Source organism: Battus philenor, unplaced genomic scaffold (genome assembly GCF_028537555.1).
Source record: "Battus philenor isolate CCGP_79_NKW_IND1 unplaced genomic scaffold, ilBatPhil1.0.hap1 SCAF_17, whole genome shotgun sequence".
NCBI classification, from domain to species: domain Eukaryota; kingdom Metazoa; phylum Arthropoda; class Insecta; order Lepidoptera; family Papilionidae; genus Battus; species Battus philenor.
In genome coordinates this window covers 8,844,060-8,867,584 of record NW_027181679.1, presented here as the reverse complement: position 1 = coordinate 8,867,584, position 23,525 = coordinate 8,844,060, and the positions used below count along the sequence as shown (strand labels likewise).

Here is a 23,525-nt window from a genome sequence, read left to right as displayed (position 1 = left end):
ACGTTTCATTTTTATTACTCATTAGAGGTTCGGTAAGCGTTTTGGGATGGTTTGGTGATTTTATAAAAATACTATACAATTCGATGACTTTCAGGTTTTTGCGACTGATCAATTTAAATATGGCTCTGTAGACATTCATTGATGACTATGCCTATACATTTTTTACATATTTTTTATCATAGTCTGTCCTTACATTAGAGTATATATGATTTATATATTACTTTATTAAGGTGTATATTATGCAAGGTGTAGGCCTTCCTTGAAAATTTCTATGGGGGATATACCATAATTGTTATGCTGGTTGGCGGGTTGGCGATTGCAGTGTGGTATTATAGTAATCAAAGGATGTTGCTGTCCATCCTTTGGAAACTAGCTTGTGAGCATTAGCCATCCTATATAATTTATGCACAAAGTGTGAATTTCATAAGATTGTTCGATTGCATATCTCACTTCACAGTCGTAGCCTCCCGCAGGCTACCGCGGATCTCGAATTTCTGTTTATATGTTATCAAATTATACAAATACATGTCCATCTCACTGAGAAATCAATAGCAGTAATAATCAAATATAAGCACGGTGGAACAATGAATCCTTGCAAATTATTCTACAAAATTTAACTCGGAACGTGTTCCTTAATCTCGTATTGAAATATGGTACCTTTAGAACAATTTATTTGAAAGAGGGAGTGAGTCAATATGATTATTAATAGTTAATTAATTTTGTCTAGAACTCCTACGAGGTGAATTCTTATTTTTAATATTTCCAAATTAAGGCTCTAATTCTAGCTTTTACAATTTATTTTTATAGCAGACTTGAAATCCAAGTATTTAAAAGTAATGATTTGTATTGTCTCAATCCCAGTTGAATGTGCCTGGTGAAGGAAGCTCCATTTATATAGCAAAATTGTAAAGAGTTAACTAATTTAATTGTATGTGGGCGGTACATTGCCCAGCACTTTGACCGAGCCGCATTTGCATTGTATTAGCAAAATTTACACCTAAAGCCAAATGTAATGTTTTCGTCTTGGGAACTGTAAATACTTTGTCGAAACAGTTTAAATACACATTTCATTCCGCACATTCAATGGAGATCTTTATTCCGAGATCATAACAAAGTGCCGGCGATTTTTAGAAAAATTCTTCAATTTTATTTATTTTTCATCATGCAATTTTGCAACGCGTATATATTTGTTAACGTCACAATCCATTACTTTGAGTAGCACTCAGAATTTTATGTAAAATTTAAATAAAATGAAAACTTTTTCTTTACAGCGACGGATGCATTTCTAACTCTTGAAATAAAAAGAATATGTATGACCATCGCTCTAAAATTGTAAAATAGGTATGTTATTTTCTTAGAGGACGTCTTATTTAGTGATTAAATAACAAAAATATCTACTTTACTAATTTTATTAATAATTGAAACTAAATGCACAGTATTGAGTAATTATTCCTTTAAGTGAAAGTTTCGTTGCAGTGAACGAGACTGAAGTAAGTATATAATATGTACGTAAGATGAATATGCTTCTTAATTTTGCATACGCTCTTAATCAAATGTCAATATTTTCGGGCGAAATAAGTGGCAGCGACCGCATTTACACGGCATTTAGCTTTCGTAAGCGAGAGCGGCTCTGGGTAAACATTCGGAGCGGACCTTTATGATTTTGTTAGCATCAGAGATAAACAAATGTTGTGATGTAATTAATTATGAATTAAATGTGATTCTTTAGAAAATTGTGAATAATATCTTTATGTATTCACGTCTTAATAAAATATTTTTAAATACTATATCTGTAATCATACATAACGTATAATTATACATTATTGTGTATTAATTTATAACTATTATGTGGGATATGTATATATATATACTTACGTAATTTAAATTTTAATCGTAACAAGCGAAATAACGTTTACACTTATTTCAATGTTACAAAGCGTAACTAAAATTTGATTTATTACAACGCGGGCCCGCCTGTTCAGCGCAAGGCGGCGGGCGCTAGCCGCTTTGAGGAAACAATCCATATGAAGTTTACAGCCTTGCCTCAGCAAGTGCTAAAACCCTTTGCGCCGCATTGTCGCCGCTCCGAACAATAATCGCACTTGGCGAGCTCGGTTCGTGTTTACCAAATGTAATGCTATTTTCTTCCCTGTTATACCAATGCAGCTGACGTTTTTTCGTGACGGCAGTATACATAAAATGTGGCATTTGCTAAAAATAGGATTCCATTTTGAAATATCGTTTTTATTTCATTTGGTTCGCAAGTTTGCAACATTGTGTGTATCGTGGGTAAAGTGTGAATGAGAATTGTACAGCCATAATACATTTATAGAAAACTCTATAAGAATAACTTTATTAGTTATAATTTAAACATGACAGAAAGTGTTATCACAAGACGGCCAATTTTATAAAATTGTAGTGGAGTTTAACAGATTAGGTAGGCAATGTTAGAGACAACAACTAGCGAGTTGGAGCAAAAAATTAAAACGCTTGGATGAAAGATAGTCACAGTTTATTTAAAAGTCATCCGCCTACAACTTCAGATACACCAACGCCGTAATAAATTATTTGTCATGCGAATGAAATAATTTTTACATAAAACTTTCACCACTAATTTGTAGATGTTAAACATTGATTCAAAATTGATATAAGACAGTCTTTTATTCCATCAGACAGTCTTTTAGTCCATATTCCATCATAGCACTAAAGATTTAATACAAATTAACGAACAACAACACATATGTAACTTGACGTCATTTGCCATTCTTATATTTCCTAATATTTTTCGGCGTGAGACGCGGTAGTCAAAAACTACCGACTACAAATCATACGCCGCTCGTTCTTACATTTTGCGTATCGAAAGCATTTTGACAACTGTGATTATTTTGCTACAACATAATTGATAAAATAAAAGGGAGAAGAACAGATGAGTTATGCATCCTAACCATAGGTAATAATTATGATCATTTCAGCCGTAGGATGTCCACTGTTGGGCAAAGGTCTCTACCATATACAACCAATAGAACCTGTTGGAATCTATCTACATCCAGTGTGTATCAGTATTATGTAAACTAACTGGCATTATGATTTCTTTCATAAGCTTTCACCGCATCTACAACATAAATTTGCTTTTCACATTCACTATTATTAAATCAATTAGTCTTTAACAAAATATTTTAACGAGTGTCATAATATTACTTATTTAAGTAATTACTAAGCCGTAAAGCTTACCTTTACTGGTACTACATTATTGTGGATATTAAAGCATGCAACTATACGAATAGCAACAGATCGAGGAGAGTGTCTGTGCTCTCTGGCACTTTTAATGGAAATGACTAACGTGTATAGTATGGTAGTCCATGCCAAGGTTCAGTTACGGTAAATTTTTCTGCACTCATACTATGGAGCGATCACATAAAAGAAAAAAGTGTGACAATAGATGCACGTTAAAAATGTAAGGTAAGGGCTTAAAACTTATGGTCCCGAAACATTGTAAGCCTTTACTACTATTAAAGACGTTAATAAAGGATTTACCGGTTTACTACCTCTAGTCGGAAAAAAGCTAAAAACGTCAACAGGCATTCAGTAATTTCCCAAAAAAAAATCTCCCAATTCAATATTAATAAGTATTTCTTATTTACGTCCGCAAAACGTAAGTTTGACGTAACTACTTATCCGCTCAGCACTCAGCGCGTTTATTTGATGTGTCACTGACGCTCATCACCGGTTTTTGTGTGTTTAGGCCCGGGTGACTAACGAGGCACATAAAAATCGTCATGCAAATATATTAATGACATCAAACATCGTAAATGTATGTTGTTCAATATAATTAAAGCATACGATTTTCAAATGTTAATTTCTATAATAATTTTAATACTATTTACGGCTAACTGCTCTCAATAGAAGAAAATTTTTATGTACAGGATGGCTAGTAATTGGTGCAAAATCTTTCAACATGAATGTATAGCTCTTTTTTTTACATCTATTTCTAATCATCCTGTATAACGTGGTCGAATAAAGTTACATTAATTTAGCTTTACTTTTGTAATGCAATAGACGAAAACATTTCTGCCAGTACTAAGTCTGCAGTGACAGATAATAAACGATAATTAATTTTAATATTTAGAACTCGATCTATGAAAACTCCTTTTCTTACTATTTTATAATTAAGTCATTTATTATCACTGGAACTATTATTAAAAAGCATACATTCACTTTTAAAGCTTTTACATCTATGGCCAATCATTCCGTGTTTTATTACGATGAACAGAAATTTTAAAAAGCTGCCTTAATTTGTAGTCGTACGTAATAATACCATCCTTTGCCTTTAATCACATGGGGTAAATCCCAGGATGGCGAAAACCAGAAGGAGAGCTGTTTCGTTTGAAAAACCAGTATCAAGGATTAAGATAGCGCCAACATTAAGAGAGCCAACCTCCGGCGAGAGTAGATATCATAAGCCGTTCACGAGGCGCAACGATAGACGTACAATTATGTTTGATTAGTAAAAACAAGCCAAGGTGAATGCTCTTTCGGGATATGATGGATGCAGAACGAACAACAAAAGATGATTAAGAACAAACACTGTAGGATACGAAGATGAAGCGACGATCATATTAAAGTAGTCGAAAGGCGGTCTTATCGAAAATCTATGGAGGGAGGCTACGTCCATTAGTGTACATCCTGCGATTGAAATCACGGTAATGATAATTAAAAACAAAGAAGGAATGAAGTATGTTACATGGTAAAGTTCAGCAAGCTGTTGTCTCGTTTACCGCCATACTATTGAATGTGTTTATGCAGAGACGACGCTGACGATACGATTGAATATATCAAGATGGAGATATATAAAAAAGTACCATAGGAAGAAGAACGCGGTATTTATTTTTTAATTTGTCTTCATTTAACAAAAAATAGTAAACTGTCATTGGATACGAGTGTTATTAAATTTCATTACATAGAACTATTACGATTAAATAAACGGCGTTGAAATAAAACTATTCATTAATTTACAAAGTAGCAGATGGAAAGGTTTTTTTCTTATAGAAAAAAGCTTCGTAATATACTAAACTATTTTGATTACGGCTTCTCCGAACACGTTTAAGGTAAACTTCTTTCTAAATCACACTTTTCATTGATCATTACAGAGATACTGTTAACAGTTGTTGAGTGAAATCAAAGCACAAGTTTATGGCGGTTTCAAATGACTCAATCTAGAGTCATTTGTATGCATTTAAATGTAAAACGAAGCAATTTACTTGGGCCGTTAGAAGTTATTTATGTTTCGGCGTTATAGGTTCGGATCCAGCAGGTTCAGGCTGGGAACGACTTATTTTTAAACTATAGACAGATTAATCGATCATTTGTATGAATCATAGCATCTCAGTAACCCGAAATTAAATTCGTTTGTTCGCATTAATCCCTGCATTCTTTGCTTTATTGCAGGCACTGGATACATCGACTGAATTTTTTTATAAAATATTATTTTTATACTACCATACACTTTAAATATAATATAATAAAAGTTATATTATGTTGCATAACAGTTTTTAATTAATTATTTCAAACTTCGTAAATTAATCAACACTTCAGCATTAAATATATATTATATAGACGTTATGTAGTACTATATATGTATGTATCTACTATGTAGTAGAACAAGATTTTAAGTGAATACTCGTATAACATTCTCTTAAATGGACAATTTGCTTTTCCCTTAATAAATACATATTTAAAATTGTACTTATAAACTAAAATAAACAGTAATAATAGTGCGGCTGTATGAGTGTGTTTGTAAATGTTTGTGTGTGCGTTTTGTATTATATATTCTAATCGTATGACGCAATGCACTTGTATTGTGTATATTATTTATTATTATTATTATGTATATTTTTTATTGTGTGGTATCCACGTATGTAGTGAGCAATCGTAGCGCAATGGTAGAGGACTGAGATGTGCGATCGCAGAACGCAAATTCGATTCCCGCGATAAATTTTTTAAATGTTACTCTTATTATATAGCAGTGACTATCCTATATATTAATTATATAGGATTGTCACTGCTCTAAAACATGGCCACAAAGGATACGCAACAGCGTCTTTAGTGTACCATAATACCACACTTAGATCGTCAACCCGCCTACATAGAGATTATGGTATATCCACCTATAGATATCTTAGAGGTTAACCTATGCCTATGGTTTGAAACGAGACGATGTCTAGATGATCCACTTATGTAATTCTTACACTTTGATTCTTATAATTTTAATCGGTAGCAAAATTCTTCAATTCTTGCATAGCTCATTTCCTATTTTATTTTAATACGATTTTAGATATTAACTATAGAAATATATTTGACCTTTGAAAAGACTATTTCTTAAGCAAGATCGAGCTATACAATAAGATATGTCGATTGAATAGACGGTAGAAGTCACGATAATAATTTGGATACAATAGGATTCTTGTAAGCTCATAAGAAAGCATTCAGCTGATTGTGATCGAGTCATAAGGTCGACGAGAAAATTAGCGCTCGTTTATTCAGAAATGTATAGTAAAAAGTCAGAAGTCAATAGACGTCAGATCTGTTTTAAGCCCTTTTTTAAAACTTATCAGAGTGATTAGTTATAGGTATAAAAGCATTAAACGCATTTGTCAACAAAAAGCTTTAAAAGATCATGTTGAATTACGTTATATATATATATATGTATATATATATATATATATATATATATATATATATATTTATTATTAAAATACGAAAGGTCAATAACTTCTGGCGATACAAACTATGCAGTGACAGATAGTAAACTAAAATTAATTTTAATATGTAATGATCCAAATTTTGAAAATTTCTCGTTGTATTACAATTACTGTGTATTTCTAAAAATAAATTACCATGCATTAATTGATAGCAAATTAGTTATACATTTACCGCTTCAAAGTTTATACATCTTTAAACAATCATCCTTTACAGTTACGGAACATTACTCGATAATACCACTCTTCTCATTGGTATTAGTACGGATATTTTTCCTGTAACTTTGATAAAATATGCTAACGTTCACTACAATCACCTTCAAGTGAAACGTTAACAGTTATTCCATATTGTTTAATAGTTTAAATAGATCACCATCCACAATTAAAAAGAATTATAACTTTAAAACGCTACATTACGAAATTTTAGAACACTAAAGTTAAACAATAAAGGCAACGTTGTGTTTATCTTACACTTCACTAGATATAACAAGTGGTAAAACTCACTTTTTAATTACCAGTTTCTTCGAACGCGTTTATTTGCTTTACGTCAGACATTTTCTATTGTCTTCTTAAGAGGAAAAGATGCATATAACACAAGAAACATACACCATACTGGAGTTTGTTGACCTACTACTGTCTTTACTGTATACTAATTTACCTAAATCTTTGAAATAATGTTCAATTATGATACTGCCAACAGCCGTTAGAATCAAAGGGTTCCCGAGTGACCACCACGTGCCGGTAGACGCAGATGCGCGGTGGCGATCATTTTTTGTATCCTTGCAGTAAACCTGATCAATGACACCGTCACCATCCGCAAGGCCCAACCTTGCAAGATTATTATCCCCCACAGCCTTAATTCTACAGCATTAGAAGTGCGCGAGGACGCGGAGAGCGGACTATCGCAATATCAACACTCTTGTCCCTCCGTAATTCTGCCTGAACTATGGTTGCCATGTAGGTTACTCATAGCTTCAACGGAGGTGGCCAAGCAACGGCTCTAAGCACCATTTAAGACGGGAACTAGTTTGATTGGAGGAAAGAATATGTCATGGCTTTAAAATAATTAAAAAAATTAAAGATTCTCCATTTTCATATTATTTGTATAGATGTTAAGGCCACACGCATATAACGCTAAACGTTTACTTTTAATTATTATTAACGTCATAGATAGCCATAAAATGCCATATCAGATTATTTATTACCAAATGTTACGCCTAAAGCTTAATTACTTTGGTAGAAATATTTATTATTATTTGATCTTAGAGCTGGACAGTTAGAAATAGAACATTTTTGAACTTTTTTATTTTGACAATAGAGACGTAAACTCAGTTACATTACGTATGTTTGACTCGAAATTTCGCCACATAGGTGAAACACATATTAGTGTTACACTGCCACAATTTGATATCTTGCTTTAATTAACTCTAGTAGTGATAATTTACAAAAGAGCTGTATTAACCTAGTGCTAAGGAATTGCGAGTGATGGACAAATGTATATATTTTTAGTCTAAGATAGGTCACAGGTAATTCGTTGGGTTTCAGAGGACTCTAATATACAAACATACGTCGTGAATTAATTTTAAATATTATTGCCATTTTAAACATATGGTGATGTAATCCATATATCGGCATATTTTTGAACCAAAAATTCCGAAAAGAAAACAGAAAAAAATGCGGATGGATATATAATTTTTTGTTCTTAAAAGCAGATCTTTTTAACTTAGAGTTATTTTCTAGTTATATAATACAAAAGGATAAAATTTAATTCAATCCAAGACCCACATAAAACACACGCCTATAACGATTTACGAAAATATCTAAATATATTTCAATTACTGGTAATATCGGCTTGTAGCATGCAATATGATTAGATTCATTCATTTTATGGATGTGTGAAAGTATAAAACGAGACAAAAACATCATAAAAATGTACGGAGTTTATGACATTCCTCAATAAAAACACTACGGAAATAAATTGATGAGGTCATTAATTAAAACTGAGCTCACGCTACGACGTAAATACAGCGTTCAAATAAGCGAACCGCTACTATTCGGTTAACTAAATAAACCCGAATGCGAACTCGAATTGAATTAGATAAACAGTTATCGTTCGTTGTTGATTGTTATTATCAAATAAAGTAGAGCATTAACTATGTTTACTTCCAAGTTTCTTACTTAAAAAGAAATTTGTTCATAATTACATTTAAAGCTTCCATAAGATTCATTTCTTCGCATTATTATTCACCTACGATCATGAACACAAGCTAGAAGAGTTCACTTAAATAAATACTTATATAATTATGAAATCCATGGCAGAGGTCAAGGTCCAGCTGTGGATAACCCTTATAAAAACATTCTTTAATTTAAATCTACTAGAGTTCCTAACGCGCTCTATTTTGAGAAGAGCCCAAAACAGAAACAGACGAGTTATATTTTGTGATAATTTCCAAAATATCCTTAATACTGAGGTAGAGCAATTCAATCTCTGGCTTTATTATCCTTTAAAAATCCCCAAAGATTGGCAAGCATGTTGATATTATGTGGTATTGTTTTTGAGCATTGGAAATCCTTTGTAACTAATGTACAAAGTGTGAATTAATATAAATTAAATCACGAAAACTGAACCCGCGACCTGCGATCGCAAATCTGAGCTCTGCTCGAAAAAAATTGCCACAAAGACGTACTTCAACGATCACTCCATTTATTGATTTTATGTATTAATAATAAACAATAATTGCTTTTAAAAATAAGCACTGTCTTTATTAGATTGTAAGATTTTATTAATACTATCATTATAGTTTCATTGTAGTGTTTACGATTTTTTTTAATTTGATTGTGTACCTGTCATGCCTTTTTGTGTTGTGATTGACGTCAAATCTTTGACAGCTAGGGACAGATGATTTTATTCACGCTGTAGCTTGTATTGGAAAATCAACTTTTATATTACTGTTTGCCTCGCTATGTAACAATTTTTCCTTTCTAAATAAAATTAAGATTTACACGTCCCTTAACGAAGATATGAAGGAAAAATAATGGTCGAAATGTCCGAGCGTTTTTGACAGCAACATATTTAGTGATTAATTTTTATTCATTCTTGGTTTTTTTTGCTTGAATTGTAAATTTTAAAACAATATTTTTAATTTGAATTAATTTGAGATTATAGTCCATCATATTGCACTGATTTTGAAAATAGAAAACGTCATGAAAGGAATGCTAGAAGAATCAAATTAGAAACTAGAATTAGATAATGACACCCTTCAAATTAAAACTACGAGGGTTCCCAACAGGCCCTGATCTAAAAAAAGGTCTGCTACAAACTCAGACGTGTTTTTATTGTGTGATTACTTACGCAATATCATTAACCCTTAAATGCATAATGATTAAGAATTGAAACATACCACTTGAATACAATAGTGTATAGTAAATGCATAGTATATATATCTGCAACGTAAGATTTTTATAATAAATAAGTATAAAAATGTAATATTATATTTTTTCCTACTTTTCCTTTCAATGTACTTATCTGCAATTTATATATATATATATATATATTTTTCTTTTTTTCTTTTTTTTTCAAAGTATAAATAAAAGTCATGCATTTAAGGGTTAAAACAATAGTAAATTGTAATTATAATAGTAATATTTTTTTATCAAATAAAGTAAATTAAATATGAATTTGAGTTTCTCATTTAATTTAAATGTAATTATTGTGTATTGTCTTGAATTGTATTATATTGCAAAATGGGTTTTACAGCTTCAGTGCAGAGTGCGCGCCCAGCCGTCCTAAAGTTAGAATGTGAATGGTCTGCAAGTCATAAATTATCCGCAATTTGGTTTCACTCCGAACTAAACAATCTCTATGAATAACAGCAACTTGTGTTAGGAATGTTGGAATTCTTGCACAATATTGATGTCAATTTTCGTACAATTTACTACGTGATTTACACACGACTTTAATATATACCAGACTAAAGTGTCTAAGTATTATTTTGAATACCTTTGTTTCTGTGGACTACTAAGTCGTATAAGTTGAAACGTTGTATTTCATTGTCATAAAATAAACAGTGTTAGCAGTCACTAAAACTTTGGAGTTCAAAACCTAATCGTATCGTATTTTAATAACAAAGATACATGTGCGAGCTAAATATAACACTGATTTTAACAGGACAAATATTTTTTTTTTAAATTTATAACATTAAAAAATTCTAAAACTGTCTTTTAAACAGTAACTATCGAGTTTATATATATATATATATATATAAATATATATAAATAAATATATAAACAATAAAAAGTGAATACTTTTAATTATGTATCAATATATTCACTTTTCACCTTCATGGTGTAAGCAAAAACCTATTAGTAATAATAAATATTTGTTTCACTGTTCCATTGTTCACCGTTTATTTAGTCTCTACAGGAGACTAAAAAATTATTTCAAATTCTTCGTGAATTTTCCAGGTAGGATACACTTAGATGGCAAAAACATTTGTCCCCTAAATAGTTTACTGGCCATTCGATTCCCTAGAATAACGTGTTTTAGTGTCTGATAAAAAAATGAATAATTTTTTTCCGGGCATTACCCTTTACTCTAATTTTTTGATATTGAAAGTTTTCTCTCCGTAGTTTCAACGATGTTTTATCATCCATATAATTGCATAATTGTTTTAGTAGTAAGTCACAGATTAAATAGCCTAATGGTGTTTTTTTCCTAAAAATTACATTTTATTGTTCAAAAACAGATACTTTTGGTCAATAAAAAGTATTATTTTTAAATTGTTTTCGCTACTAACTATTCATAGACAAAAATAAATTCTACAGAGTTTTACATTGTATTCTCATTATTATTGTTATATAACTAATTATTATGTTTTCTTACTTACGCGGTAATCTGGAATATAAGTATAAATAAATTTACAATTTGAAAATGGAGTAGAGTAATAAAGAGAACCAAAAAAGAGACATTCAACGGTTAAAATGATAATAAAAATATTCGTATTATACAAGTATAAAATTCAAATATTTAATTAAAAATTATAAAACACATGAACATAAGCGTACAGTGAAATTTGAATTGTTTTACGTCGTTATATAAATAATGATTACCTATTACTAGCGTAAAGCAGTGAAACATTGTTTGATCTTTTAAATGGTTCGCAAACATGTCACGCGAGGTTAACACGCGTATGATCTTAGTCTTGAATTTCTACTTAATACATTATGCATTTACAGCCGAGTACGGTTGCAAAGATTACGTTAAACCGGTCGCAAAGTTTCGTTACTAATGGTGTGTTTTATGAGACCGTAAAGATATGCTGGATTTTATTATGATTGATTTATAACTAGATAATTATTACTTCATAGATTCTTGTATTTTTCTCCAAGAAAATATACAAGCGGAAACACTGGCTAAGCCTGTTTCTGTTACTAGTTTCCTTGCAGTTATGTAATTAATAGTAGTAGAAATTTTAAACATACTAAGACGATAAGCGATAACAGGATCGCTTTTGAATATTATTATTTAACATATTTATGCTGCTGACATTGTATAAGCATTTTTGTTTAAATAAATGCAGTTTGTAGCAAACGTTTTCTTCTTTTGGGAAGAAAATTGTTGCAAAATACCGTGTTTTGATATTACGATGTTGTGTTTGTAGTTCTAAAAGAATAATTTTTCAGTGAGTTCAAATTGTTGACTCTAATTTGAATAATAGTATTTAAACTTTCTGTCTTTCCTTCTATTCCGTAATGTAATATATTGTATAGGTAATGGTAGAGATTTATATTTTTGTTAACTGGCATATATCCAGCTTGAGCCAGCTGAAGAATAGAAATCTCCCAAATTATTGATTTCCAATAGACATTCAGATTCATTCGACGATCTTTACATGGTTTTCATTGTGTCGAAGTGCTTCGCTTGCTGGTTTCCACTCAAAAACCTTAAGCACTCATCGACCATCTACACTGCGCGCTACGTTGCCTGTGCCTACTTCCACTTTTAGTCGACTACAGATCTCCTCATTCCTATTTTAATTTCCTAAAGATACCTCTCGAATATCCTACGTTGCGCTTGCCAGTCTTTATCCTCCACTCTACAACCTTAAGTTCCTTGTCGATCATCTATACAGTGGGGTAAGTAGCCTACTCACTCCACTTCAACTTACCGAATCTCAGTAGCTATGTCGATTACTTTCATTCATCTACGGATCTCCTTATTCCTGATTCGATCTTGTGGGGAATTCCCGAGCATAATCTCTTTCCATAGCTCGTTTAGCGATTGTGAGTTTACCAATGAGGCCCAAAATGAGAAACCACGTTTAGTTTATATCATGAACTACAATTACAATACTGTATTTGTTATGGTAGAAATTTAGATATTATTTAGAGGTTCCACTATTTCAAGCCTCGCCTCAGAGAAAGGATACATTGCTAATTAGAGTAACCATGTCCCAGTCTGTTAATTTTTATTATTAACGCTGTTAATGTACTTAAATCTAGTTTCTCCTCTTTCTAGTTTTACATATTGATAGTAACGAATTATTTCTGAAATGAATCTAATATAATGAATAACAAACGCATATGCATAGAATAAAAAACATTTATTCGATTTATAATTGTAAATCTTTCAACGTTACTATTTACTTACAAATTGCAAATATTAAAAAAAAAACTTGTTTAGCTCTATGAAATGCATAAAGACAAACATAATGCGAAGATTATTATCGGTCAAATTTTGTGATTTAAACAATGCACTAATAAATAATACAAAATACAGGTTTTTAATTTAAACACGCACGTTCATAACCGTTGTTATAATTTATTTTTAAAGTTCACATAAATGCATGAATAAGGATTTTTTGATGAATCACAAAATCAAAGTTACCTATATAATACTGAATCATTAAAATTATTACTAGTTTATCAGGGAGTGATCAACCAAAATATCAATTATGGTAAAACACTTTATATGAATCATCACTTAAACACACACGTAATTTCCTGTTTAACTTATTAAAAAATGATGTAAAAAGATTTATATACTGATTTTAATCTCACGTATGTAATAATGGGTAATAAATAACGATTGATTTGAAACATTTCAGTTCTAGACAGCGCTTTCTCTTTGCAAAGTCAATGTGACGTCAGGCGGTGGTATCCAGTCACGCGTTGTATGGACGTAGTGATAATCAGGTAAGGGGCCTTCGACCTCATCCGAATAGTCGCTGCTGTTGGATCTTAAACTGCGTGATGGATGTGCATGGATGTCTACAAAAAAAAATAATTATAAAAAATAGATTTTGTCTACTAGTTTCTAATGAGTCGAAAGTCCTTCCACGCTACATATACAAGGTGATTGTTTATAGATGCATAAACTTTATAGGAGTTAGTTAATATATGCTCATTTGCTGTCAATAATGTATTTATTGATATTTTCAAAATAATAATGTAATGATAAAATAATAAGAAAAGTTTTTTAAACTTCCAATTACCACAAATTAAAATTAATTATTATATACTATCTGTTCCAGATAATTTGTATTGCCAGAATTTATTGGCCTGTCGCATTCCAATATAATAAAAATATATATACTAGTGTAGTGATCTCACTACCACTAGTCACTTTATTTAAATTGTTATTTGTCAAAATTTTTATTTACATTTATTTTAATAAAAAAGATTTTATTTACATAAACCTAAACACCTAAATTAATTTCAATTGTATCTACTTATAATTGTATATATGTATTCAATAAATAAATATTCTAGGGTCAAACTGACATTGTACGCAACACTTATTTTAGCAGTCTAGCTGCGACATATGCTTGCCGGCCGGCTATGTAGGTCACGGCCCGCCGCGCCCGCGCAACCCCCGCTCACGCAGTGCAGCGGCTGCGCCGGCGCGGAATCCAGTCTCGGTACGATTGTGACGCGGAGCGCATGTCCGTTGGCCCCTCAACTTTCTCGCAAAAATACGTTGGTTTTAGTACAAGTTTTCCCATTCTGCCCTCGCACCTTCTATTATTTTAAAAAGCTTGCTACGTACCCACGCACGCACGCTTTACTAGCTTTAACGTTTTTGCTAACACTTGAGTTATATATCTACATATACCTTAATTTCCCGGAGTAACTAAAGAATGTGCTGTGTAAGTGTCGTAGCGACAGTATGCTTTACACCAATTCCTAAATTTCCAAATTCATTGGGAGAATTTGTAGCAACACAGGACTATACATGTAGTCATCGGGCCATTGGCTTTTCAATTGCGGAAGCGATAAAACCTTAGTTAAAACTTTCAATAACACAGTTTATGTGATAGTTAAACTTGTAATATATAATTTTTAATGCATTTCTTTTTAAAACAGCTTAAAATGTTTCACAACAATGATTCTATTTTAGGTAACATTCAATATACATACCTCCCGTGCGACTAAGGTAGTCTCTTGTGACATCATCAAGCTGCAATACTTGTATGACGGGCGCCGGAGTTTTGGCTCGGGACCTTCTGGCCAAACGCACCGCGAGGATCGTTGAGCAAACAAACATTACGACCAACAACACCACCCCTACAGATATACCCATGTCTTTACCGGTGAAAACTACAAAAAAAACCACAAATTTAACAATAACTTTATCATATCTGGCAAATACCCTGTCCGAATGGTCTGCACTACCTCTAATGGGTGTAATTTCCAAGTATCTGTATTTTTATGAAAAAACAAATATTATGATTAGTTTTAAAGTTATAGAGTTTGAAAATAAGTATTTTCTAAGATTCACGTCCCTTGCTGATGGAATTTCGGAAAAAACGGTTCTAAGGGAAGCTTAGCCGTCGAAAAAAATCATTTTAACATATTTCCAATCTCTGAGCCTAGGAGGTCTATAACCAAAGACAAGAAATGAAATTATACTATATTTTGGGAGCGAAGAAGAAGCGAGAAAGTAAGCCAGAGGAATGTGAGGTATGGTGAAGAAAAATAGAGGAATTATTAAATAATTTATATTAAATATAGAACTGAGATTGTGGCAGAAAAAAGGAAAATAAAAAAATATAAACAGAAGTGAAAAAATTATTGAATTAAAAAAATCCTATCCCTTCCAAGGTTGGGGTAGAACTAGAAATCCCCAATAATGGGGGCCATTAACAAATCTTTAAGTCTTATTGTTTCGGAGATATCGTCATGAGTACATAAGAGGAAATTCATAGATGGGATACATATAGTTAGATCATTCGATTCTATCATCACACTATTGTTCTCTGTATAGCTATTATTTTTTCAAATTTAATACTATTTATTGTGCACGTTAGAAATGAAATACATCTCTCAATGCGCTTTCTATCATTTCATGGAAATAGAAGGATAAGAAGCAAGTAGTCAGTGTTTACATTCAAACATACATAGTTACATTTATTTATATACAAATAAATTTATTTACATATACTTGTAACATGTAAATAAATGTATTCATATATATGTACATTATAATGAAAAGTTCACTTGCCTACGAGAGAATAAAAACAAACGAAAAAAATATTGAATTATTGGATAAATAATAACATAATAATAGTAACGACATAATTAACGTCGCGGGAAGCGAACTATCGATCCATGACGAGATCTTTGTGGGAGACGTTGCTGTGGGCGTTTATCGGCTTACATAAATGAATGGATTAATAAAGCCAATCAAGAAAATACTTTCTCTCTTCATTTCACATATACATGTATAAATCTTTATTAATTATGGAAGAGTGGAGTCTCCTGATATGGGCTAACCTATAGTTAAAAGAAGACTATAGTAAGAACTTTATAAATAAAATGATATATTTGAAAAGAATGCTTACATTTCCACCACGGAGGCGCTGCAGAACTCAGAAGAACATCAGTGGGCCGCAAGAGCAACGCCGCTGAGCAACCATACCGGTTGCACGCAGCTGCTCCTGCCTCGTCGCCCGCGTTCAATAGACCCAGTTCTCCCCTCACCAGCCAAGGCTCACCTGCATTTTGCATCAGAGCTAGACTGCTGCCAACTTCAATCGACTTTTTTTGGTCTAACACTAGAGAAGTGTTTGTCGTTGATAATCGCCACAATGATAATTCATAATACGTTGCATTTTCCACTGCAAAAATAATTGAATAATGTTTATCTCTCTCACATATTTTTAGATGAATAGTTCAAATGGAGTTACAGAGTTCTCCAAGATCATTCATTGTATTCCGTTATACGAAACGTAAAGTTATATTATTACGGAAATTAAAATTGATACATAAATATTTTGTTACGTACTTTTTTTTATTATTCTTTAACAATTTGTATCTATTTTTAGACTAATAACAAAATTTTATCTGGAGGTCCTGTTATTTAAACTTAGTCTTTAGAACAAAAATTCAAGAATTCTCTGCTATACACTGTTTGAGTTTTAAATAGTGAAATCAATCAAAACTAATTTTCTATCGTTTATTAATCATTGATCCGTTATTAATATCAACGGATGAATTTTAATTTCCAAAATTTAGTAATATTATAGGTTATTAAAAGCTTATAATAGATAGTAATGGTAGGTATATAATCTCACAAGAAAACGTAATTCACAAAAGTATTTTCTATCTTACCAGGTACACATCTTATTTGAAATTCTTTATATTCAAAGGCAAGATCGCATTGTTCTGGTTGCGGTGGCTTCAGGTGTCCAACTCTTATAATTTTAGTGCAAGGTTTTTCTTGCGATGCTATACCGTTCTCAGCTTCACAACTAATGTTTAAGCTTTCTGAAAATGGTCCAGCCACTTGATTAAGAGACAAGGAAGCCGAACCGGTTGTCAAGTGTTGAGCATCGTACTCTGCTTGTTGAATGTGCCAGAAATAGGTGTCTGCGATTGGTAAGGCCTTTACATTGCAGGTCAAAGTTTCTTTATTGAATGTTATACTTGGTAAAGTGCATTCTGGTGGATCTATAAAGCATATAATATTATAGACAGGATTGAATTTAGGTACACAATTTTAAAAGAAATTTGAATAAATACATTTCACATACATAAAACAGTTATATTTATAGGATCTGCTCTTGTTTCACCCAGGGTATTTCTCGCTGCACATGAGTACCGTCCGGCGTTTGTTCGTAATACGTCTTCAATAGTGAATTCATTTGAAGAAATTCTTTTCTCATCAATTCTCCGTTTTATTTCTACGTCCTAGCTTACAGTAAATGAGTAAATTGTAATATCAGATACATGAACAAGTACAATTTTAACGAGCATACTTACGTTATAATACCAAATATATTTATAGGCAGGAGGGTTGGCTTTAGTTTCACATTTTAATCTCAATGTGTCCAGTTCAACTACTTCGTTTCTTTTACCTTCATCAATTTTTATTATTTTTACTACGGGTACAACTGTAACCAATTTTTTATGAAGAACTCAAATGTTAACTCTATGATTAGGATAGACGAGTCGAAGATTTGTTAATCAAGTCATAAATTGGGTACACTTACACGTAATATTTAAAACGACACTTTCGGTTTTTGAATTTCTGTCCGGTGGCATAATTGCATTGATTGCATCACACGTCAAAATTGCTTCGTTATATTCCATGGTGGGATTAAATCTTATCTGTGATATCATATTTTGATGAGTTTCATCCCAAGTCTAAAAATATATTAACATGGATTGTCTAAATAAAAATTTAAAGTTAATAATTTGATAAGTTTAAGATAAGACTAACTCATAGAAAATACCTGATTACTCTCCTGTGAAAGGCGGTCATGGTTCAAAGACCAAGTTAAGTCCGGCGGTGGATAAGAACCAATCGCAACACACTGTGCTATGGCTGGAACCCCGGCAGTGAGAACACCTTTAGTAACACCTTGAATCCACTCAATAGTTACTTTCGTTGCAGGCACTTAAACAATGATAGAAGGCTGCCTGTTATTGTCGTTTGTTATTTGGTTATTTAAAAATAGTTTAATTTTTTTTAAGTTTATTACAGATGACTGATGATTCTATTAATAATATTTCATCGTCGTTTCAGCTTATAGATGCCGATAGCAAGATATAAGCCTGCCCCAAAGATATCTATGGGTGGATATATCATAATCGCCACTATCGCCAGGCAGTTTGGCGATCTGCCTGGCGATAGTGGCATGCTGCCCATCCTCTGAAAACTTGTTTGTGAGCTAAAGCAATTCATATAATTAATGCACAAAGTGTGAATTATTTAAGATTGCAGAATCGAACCAACGACCTACGATCACAAGTCGCAGTCCTCTACTACTGAGCTACCACCGCACAGCTTAGTAATGTTTACTAAACATATTCTGTAATATTTGTTATTTTTTAACACAAGGTCGTTTGCTCTGATAGCATTGAATGCCACGACTGAGCATAAATGTAATTATTTTTATTTGAAACACGTCATTTGCGGAAATTAAAAAAGCTACCGCCCGTCTATTATATAGATTCCATGTACATTTATACTAAACTAAATACGCTAAAAATACTAATTAGACGTTCTAATGATTTTTTTATTTAATCTCTAAATGATGTTTACATGTTTGTACGCGTTTCCGATAAGAGAAAGCAATAAACAATTTGTAGAAAAAAATATGATACTGATAATAAATTTTATTAATTTCTGTGGAAGTTAAAGTTGTTGCTTTGAAAGACGGTCCTATTGGTAAACTCTTGGGGAGGCTTATTAGCAACTGTGGATGTCTTGCAATTGAAATGATGTTGATGATGATGAAATTTATGTCGAAACTTTGAATCTGGGATCCCCATTTGCTTCTCTACTTATCACGTGTTAAGTATTACTTGACTTCTACGTAATTCTGTCTACAGTTTGAGATTTGATTTTGTAAATGAATGTATATGCTTCGATTATGATCGATGTTTAATTAGTATAATACTTACAGTACATTTCAATTTGAAGGCTGGCTTCTAATGGCGGCACCAACTGTGTGTTCGTAGCTCTACATGAAAGAGTCTCCGCGTTGTCCCGAGTGAGTGGTAGATAGAGTTCATTTTGTCTTACGTTTGGTATGTCGCTAATGCTAGACGTGGCGTCGACTAACGTTTCCCCCGAGTACCACGTAATTTTTGGTGGAGGCCGACCTTGAAACATATTCTAGTTTTGTTAACTACTCAAAACCAAATTAAACTCTAGATATATACTGCAAATCTTTATTTATAAATAGTAATAAATATCTGAAATAGTTTATGTTTCATTTCTTATCTATTTATTAATGGAAATTATATTTTTAAATTATGCTTTAAATTTCAATGCATTAAGCTATATATCACTTAAAGAAAATTAAATAAAAGTTTTTGCTTCTTCATCTGTGAAAATTGCAATTAAACATACCTCCAATTACAAGACAGTTCAGTACTAGCGTATCTCCTTCATAGTAGGGTCTAGTTTTATTTGTAACAGTGTTTCCCAATTCATCAAGAAAAAACGGCTTACTTGGTAGTACTGCAAAAAAGTTTTTTTTTTAATGTCATGCAATTTATTTCATTAAAGTAATGGATAAAATTTAGTAGTTCAAATGTACTTTACTGTCTTCCATATACAGGATGATTGGTTATAAGTGTATAAAGGGGTGTATATATAGTTCATTAGTTGTCAATTAATATATGAAAATTCCTTTATGAATTGGGGCTGTAAAATTCGGAGAGCGACGTATTTAAATTAATAATTGTTTACTATCTGTGCTGCCAGAAGTTATTGGCCTATTACATTTTAATAGAGCTCCATAGTGAAAACTTTATTATACAGAGTGATCGAAAATAGGAACAAAAGCTTCAAAGCTTTTTGCCGACAAATGAGCATATACCCTTTACGGCTTTTACATCTATAACCTATCATTCTGTATAAATTTGAAGTGGTATAAGAATGGGTTCATATGTTCTTGTCAGTCAACTTATTTTTAAGGAAAAAGTCTAGAAAAGTCCGTAATTTATCTTTAGATAAAAGCTTTTCTACGTTTTCAGCGATTTTAAGTTCTCACCTACAACTGTTAAGTTCACGGCGCTGTTTCTAGTCGGTGATAAGAGAAATTCCACTCTGCAATGATATAAAGCTTCGTCATGCGCCCTTAAAGCGGTGATGGTCAAAGTAGTAGGATTCGCAGTCGTATTAACAATTATTCTACCGGTGGCATTGAACACTGTATTGCACCATTCGTTTCCCACGCGTGCATCGTAACTGTTGGAAAAACCGATTCTTAATTTGAAAACCGCCAATTTGTAGATGTCACAGTGTATGAAATAAATTCGTAAATAAATGAGCAAATTGCATTATTTTTAATTAAAATTAAAAAAATAATTCGCGGTATGAATTTCTTATTTTATTATATTTCGATTAAAGTTTTCATGGCCATGTTTTATCCGTGGTAGGCATTTTGGTTATACAATTTACACAACATATTTACTTTTTTTTTTATTTACAGATTAAGTAATTATTTAATAACAAAATTATATTTTTTTTATATATAATGCGCTTAGCATTATCATAATGTCGTAATCCTGTTTCATTAATATTTAGTGACTTCAGTTTCATTAACAGTTCAAGCAGGAATCTTTTAAATGTTGAGCAATATTCCTCGAAGCATTTTTCGTAAGATTGTTTTATAGGCTAAATATATTTTTCCCTCGATAACGGTAGACATCTTCTCGCCAATGTAAACAAACCCTAACATCCTTTTGACTAACCACAAGTTATGCATTTCTTGGTATTAACTCTGTATTGTAAAAACAGACTAGTGACTATAATAGTGAATATAACCATTCTTTCTTAAAGCCATTTTTTAGCTATTTATTTACGGCACAAAACTAATAACAAAGGCACTTATTACCGCCACTTACGGAATCAGCATAAATCCATAATAAATTATAATTACATGGAAGGCCCTACATTTACAGTTTTAAATATTTTGTGTTGATTTAAAAAAAAATTAACAATATCCATAAATCATAAATTATAATTTAACTTTTGATGTTAAAATTGAAATAGTTTTAGTGTTACAATGTAAAAATTGTTTTTACCTGTAAATAGAATCATTATCTTTGTACCACACAAGAAGCATTAGTTCATCGTCAATCGCCTCCGGTGTAGAATCGCAAGAAAGTGTTGCTATACCATTTTCCAGAACCTCTTTTTGCGATACGGGACCTTGCAAATGCAATCAAGACATAATTCATCTTACCAACGTAACCAGATTTTTTTAATCTATGGTAACTATAAATATAATAACTGGAATAAAATTTAGATTAACATAATTTTATTGTCAATTAAGTTTATTATATATCTGCTAATTTAATATTCAAATTATTTTATAATTTTTAAGAAATATTAAAAGTTAATTACAGGAATTGAAAACCACTTACGTTTCCGATCTTTTTTAATTACTGTATGATTGATAATTATTTAAATCTAAAGTAAAAAGAACGAAAAACCACATACTAAAAGGGAGAACGTTGGCGATCAGAAAAAAAAGGCTAACAGTTTACAATTAGTATTATAATACTAATACTAATAACTACTAATAGCATTATATATTCTGATTTAAGTGAAGCAAAACGCTTAAAAAGTATAAGTCCCCTTTGCTCCGTGTATGTATAAAGTGTAAGTAGAAAAGTAAAATAAAACCATGCAATGCCGTATCTTTAGTCGCTTAATATAAAACATTAAATATTGTTGTGCCAACATTACTCGACATCGTATAGATAGTATAATATTTATGTTACATTTGATTATTAAAAGTTTCAAGACTTACCATCAGCCCCGGCGACGAATCCCTCGACAGGGATGGAGACAAATATCAAGAATATTAGCGCCTCAGAGACGCGCATTCTACGGTCCATCCATGCTCTTGCTTTCTCTCTTCATATGTTTCTATATTTACATAATTTTTACTGAAAAAAACTGGTTATTAAAGCAACTTATCTCTTATGTATCTATAACTTCGTTCTAACGAAAATAATGTCCATAATATATGTACGTAAACAAGTTAATCTAAATTGATTTATTATTATCATCGATTGGTTCCACGTAAATTACTTAGATCAAATTAAGGTAAAAATCCCCCCCCACCCTCTCCCTGCCCTATAGTTACATACATACATACATTTTCGCAAGTTTCGAAAACAAGCATAGACACATTTGTTAGATTAAGTTGAATTATGATATTATTTTAGTTTTATAATATATATGGTATATATACACACATATTTATACCTTATTTTATACACACACACACACACACACATGTATATATATATATATATATGTATATATATATATATATATATATATATATGTGTATGTTGTCTATCATAAATATTTGAAATCATATTTACAATAGCAATAAATATTTTTATTGTGCACACACATTAAATTAGCAGGTGCAACAGAATTTTTTTAATCCATCTAATTCTGGTGAACTTTTCTAAACAAATAAATCATAATTTTAGCCGTAGGTTGTTCACTGCTATACATAAGCGGTCATAGATTAGCTCAAAGCCCCTCATAGATTTCCAAGGTTTTATTTTTAATTAGACCGGTTGGAAGTTGCCAGCATCGAGCGTCTTCCGACGATATTAACAAAGGTCGTCTATACATCTTTTGGGTGGACGTTCCACGCTGCGTGATATCCGCTCCAGAAACTAAAGGTCCTAGTGTCCTTACCGCTATGCTACCTTTACGCAACCACTTTAATTCGCCAATCCTTCAAACTATGTCACTCACTTTTTTTGACCGGTTATAATATTCAT

At 31.8% G+C, this 23,525-nt stretch overlaps 1 protein-coding gene across 1 annotated transcript; it reads right to left on the bottom strand.

Moving 5' to 3' along the window:
- Window positions 1-13,623: 13,623 nt before the first annotated feature.
- Window positions 13,624-22,669, bottom strand: LOC137919847 (B-cell receptor CD22-like). The gene is made up of 13 exons (XM_068763058.1): window positions 22,529-22,669; window positions 21,798-21,924; window positions 20,762-20,958; window positions 20,116-20,226; window positions 19,665-19,865; window positions 18,491-18,654; window positions 18,248-18,401; window positions 18,018-18,148; window positions 17,789-17,945; window positions 17,367-17,705; window positions 16,598-16,873; window positions 15,174-15,353; window positions 13,624-14,024 (listed from the first exon to the last, which is right to left on the bottom strand). Exons 1-13 carry the CDS (start codon window positions 22,614-22,616, stop codon window positions 13,864-13,866), a joined length of 2,286 nt encoding a protein of 761 aa, XP_068619159.1. The 5' UTR covers window positions 22,617-22,669; the 3' UTR covers window positions 13,624-13,863.
- Window positions 22,670-23,525: the final 856 nt, after the last annotated feature.

Excerpts from the sequence above, each read along its gene's own strand:
- LOC137919847 (XM_068763058.1), bottom strand. The coding sequence starts at position 22,616 with ATGGACCGTAGAATGCGCGTCTCTGAGGCGCTAATATTCTTGATATTT. Across the intron at positions 19,866-20,115 it reads GAACTGTCTTGTAATTGGAG|GTCGGCCTCCACCAAAAATT; the intron begins GTATGTTTAATT and ends ATATGTTTCAAG. Across the intron at positions 16,874-17,366 it reads TCAAATAAGATGTGTACCTG|TGGAAAATGCAACGTATTAT; the intron begins GTAAGATAGAAA and ends TTATTTTTGCAG.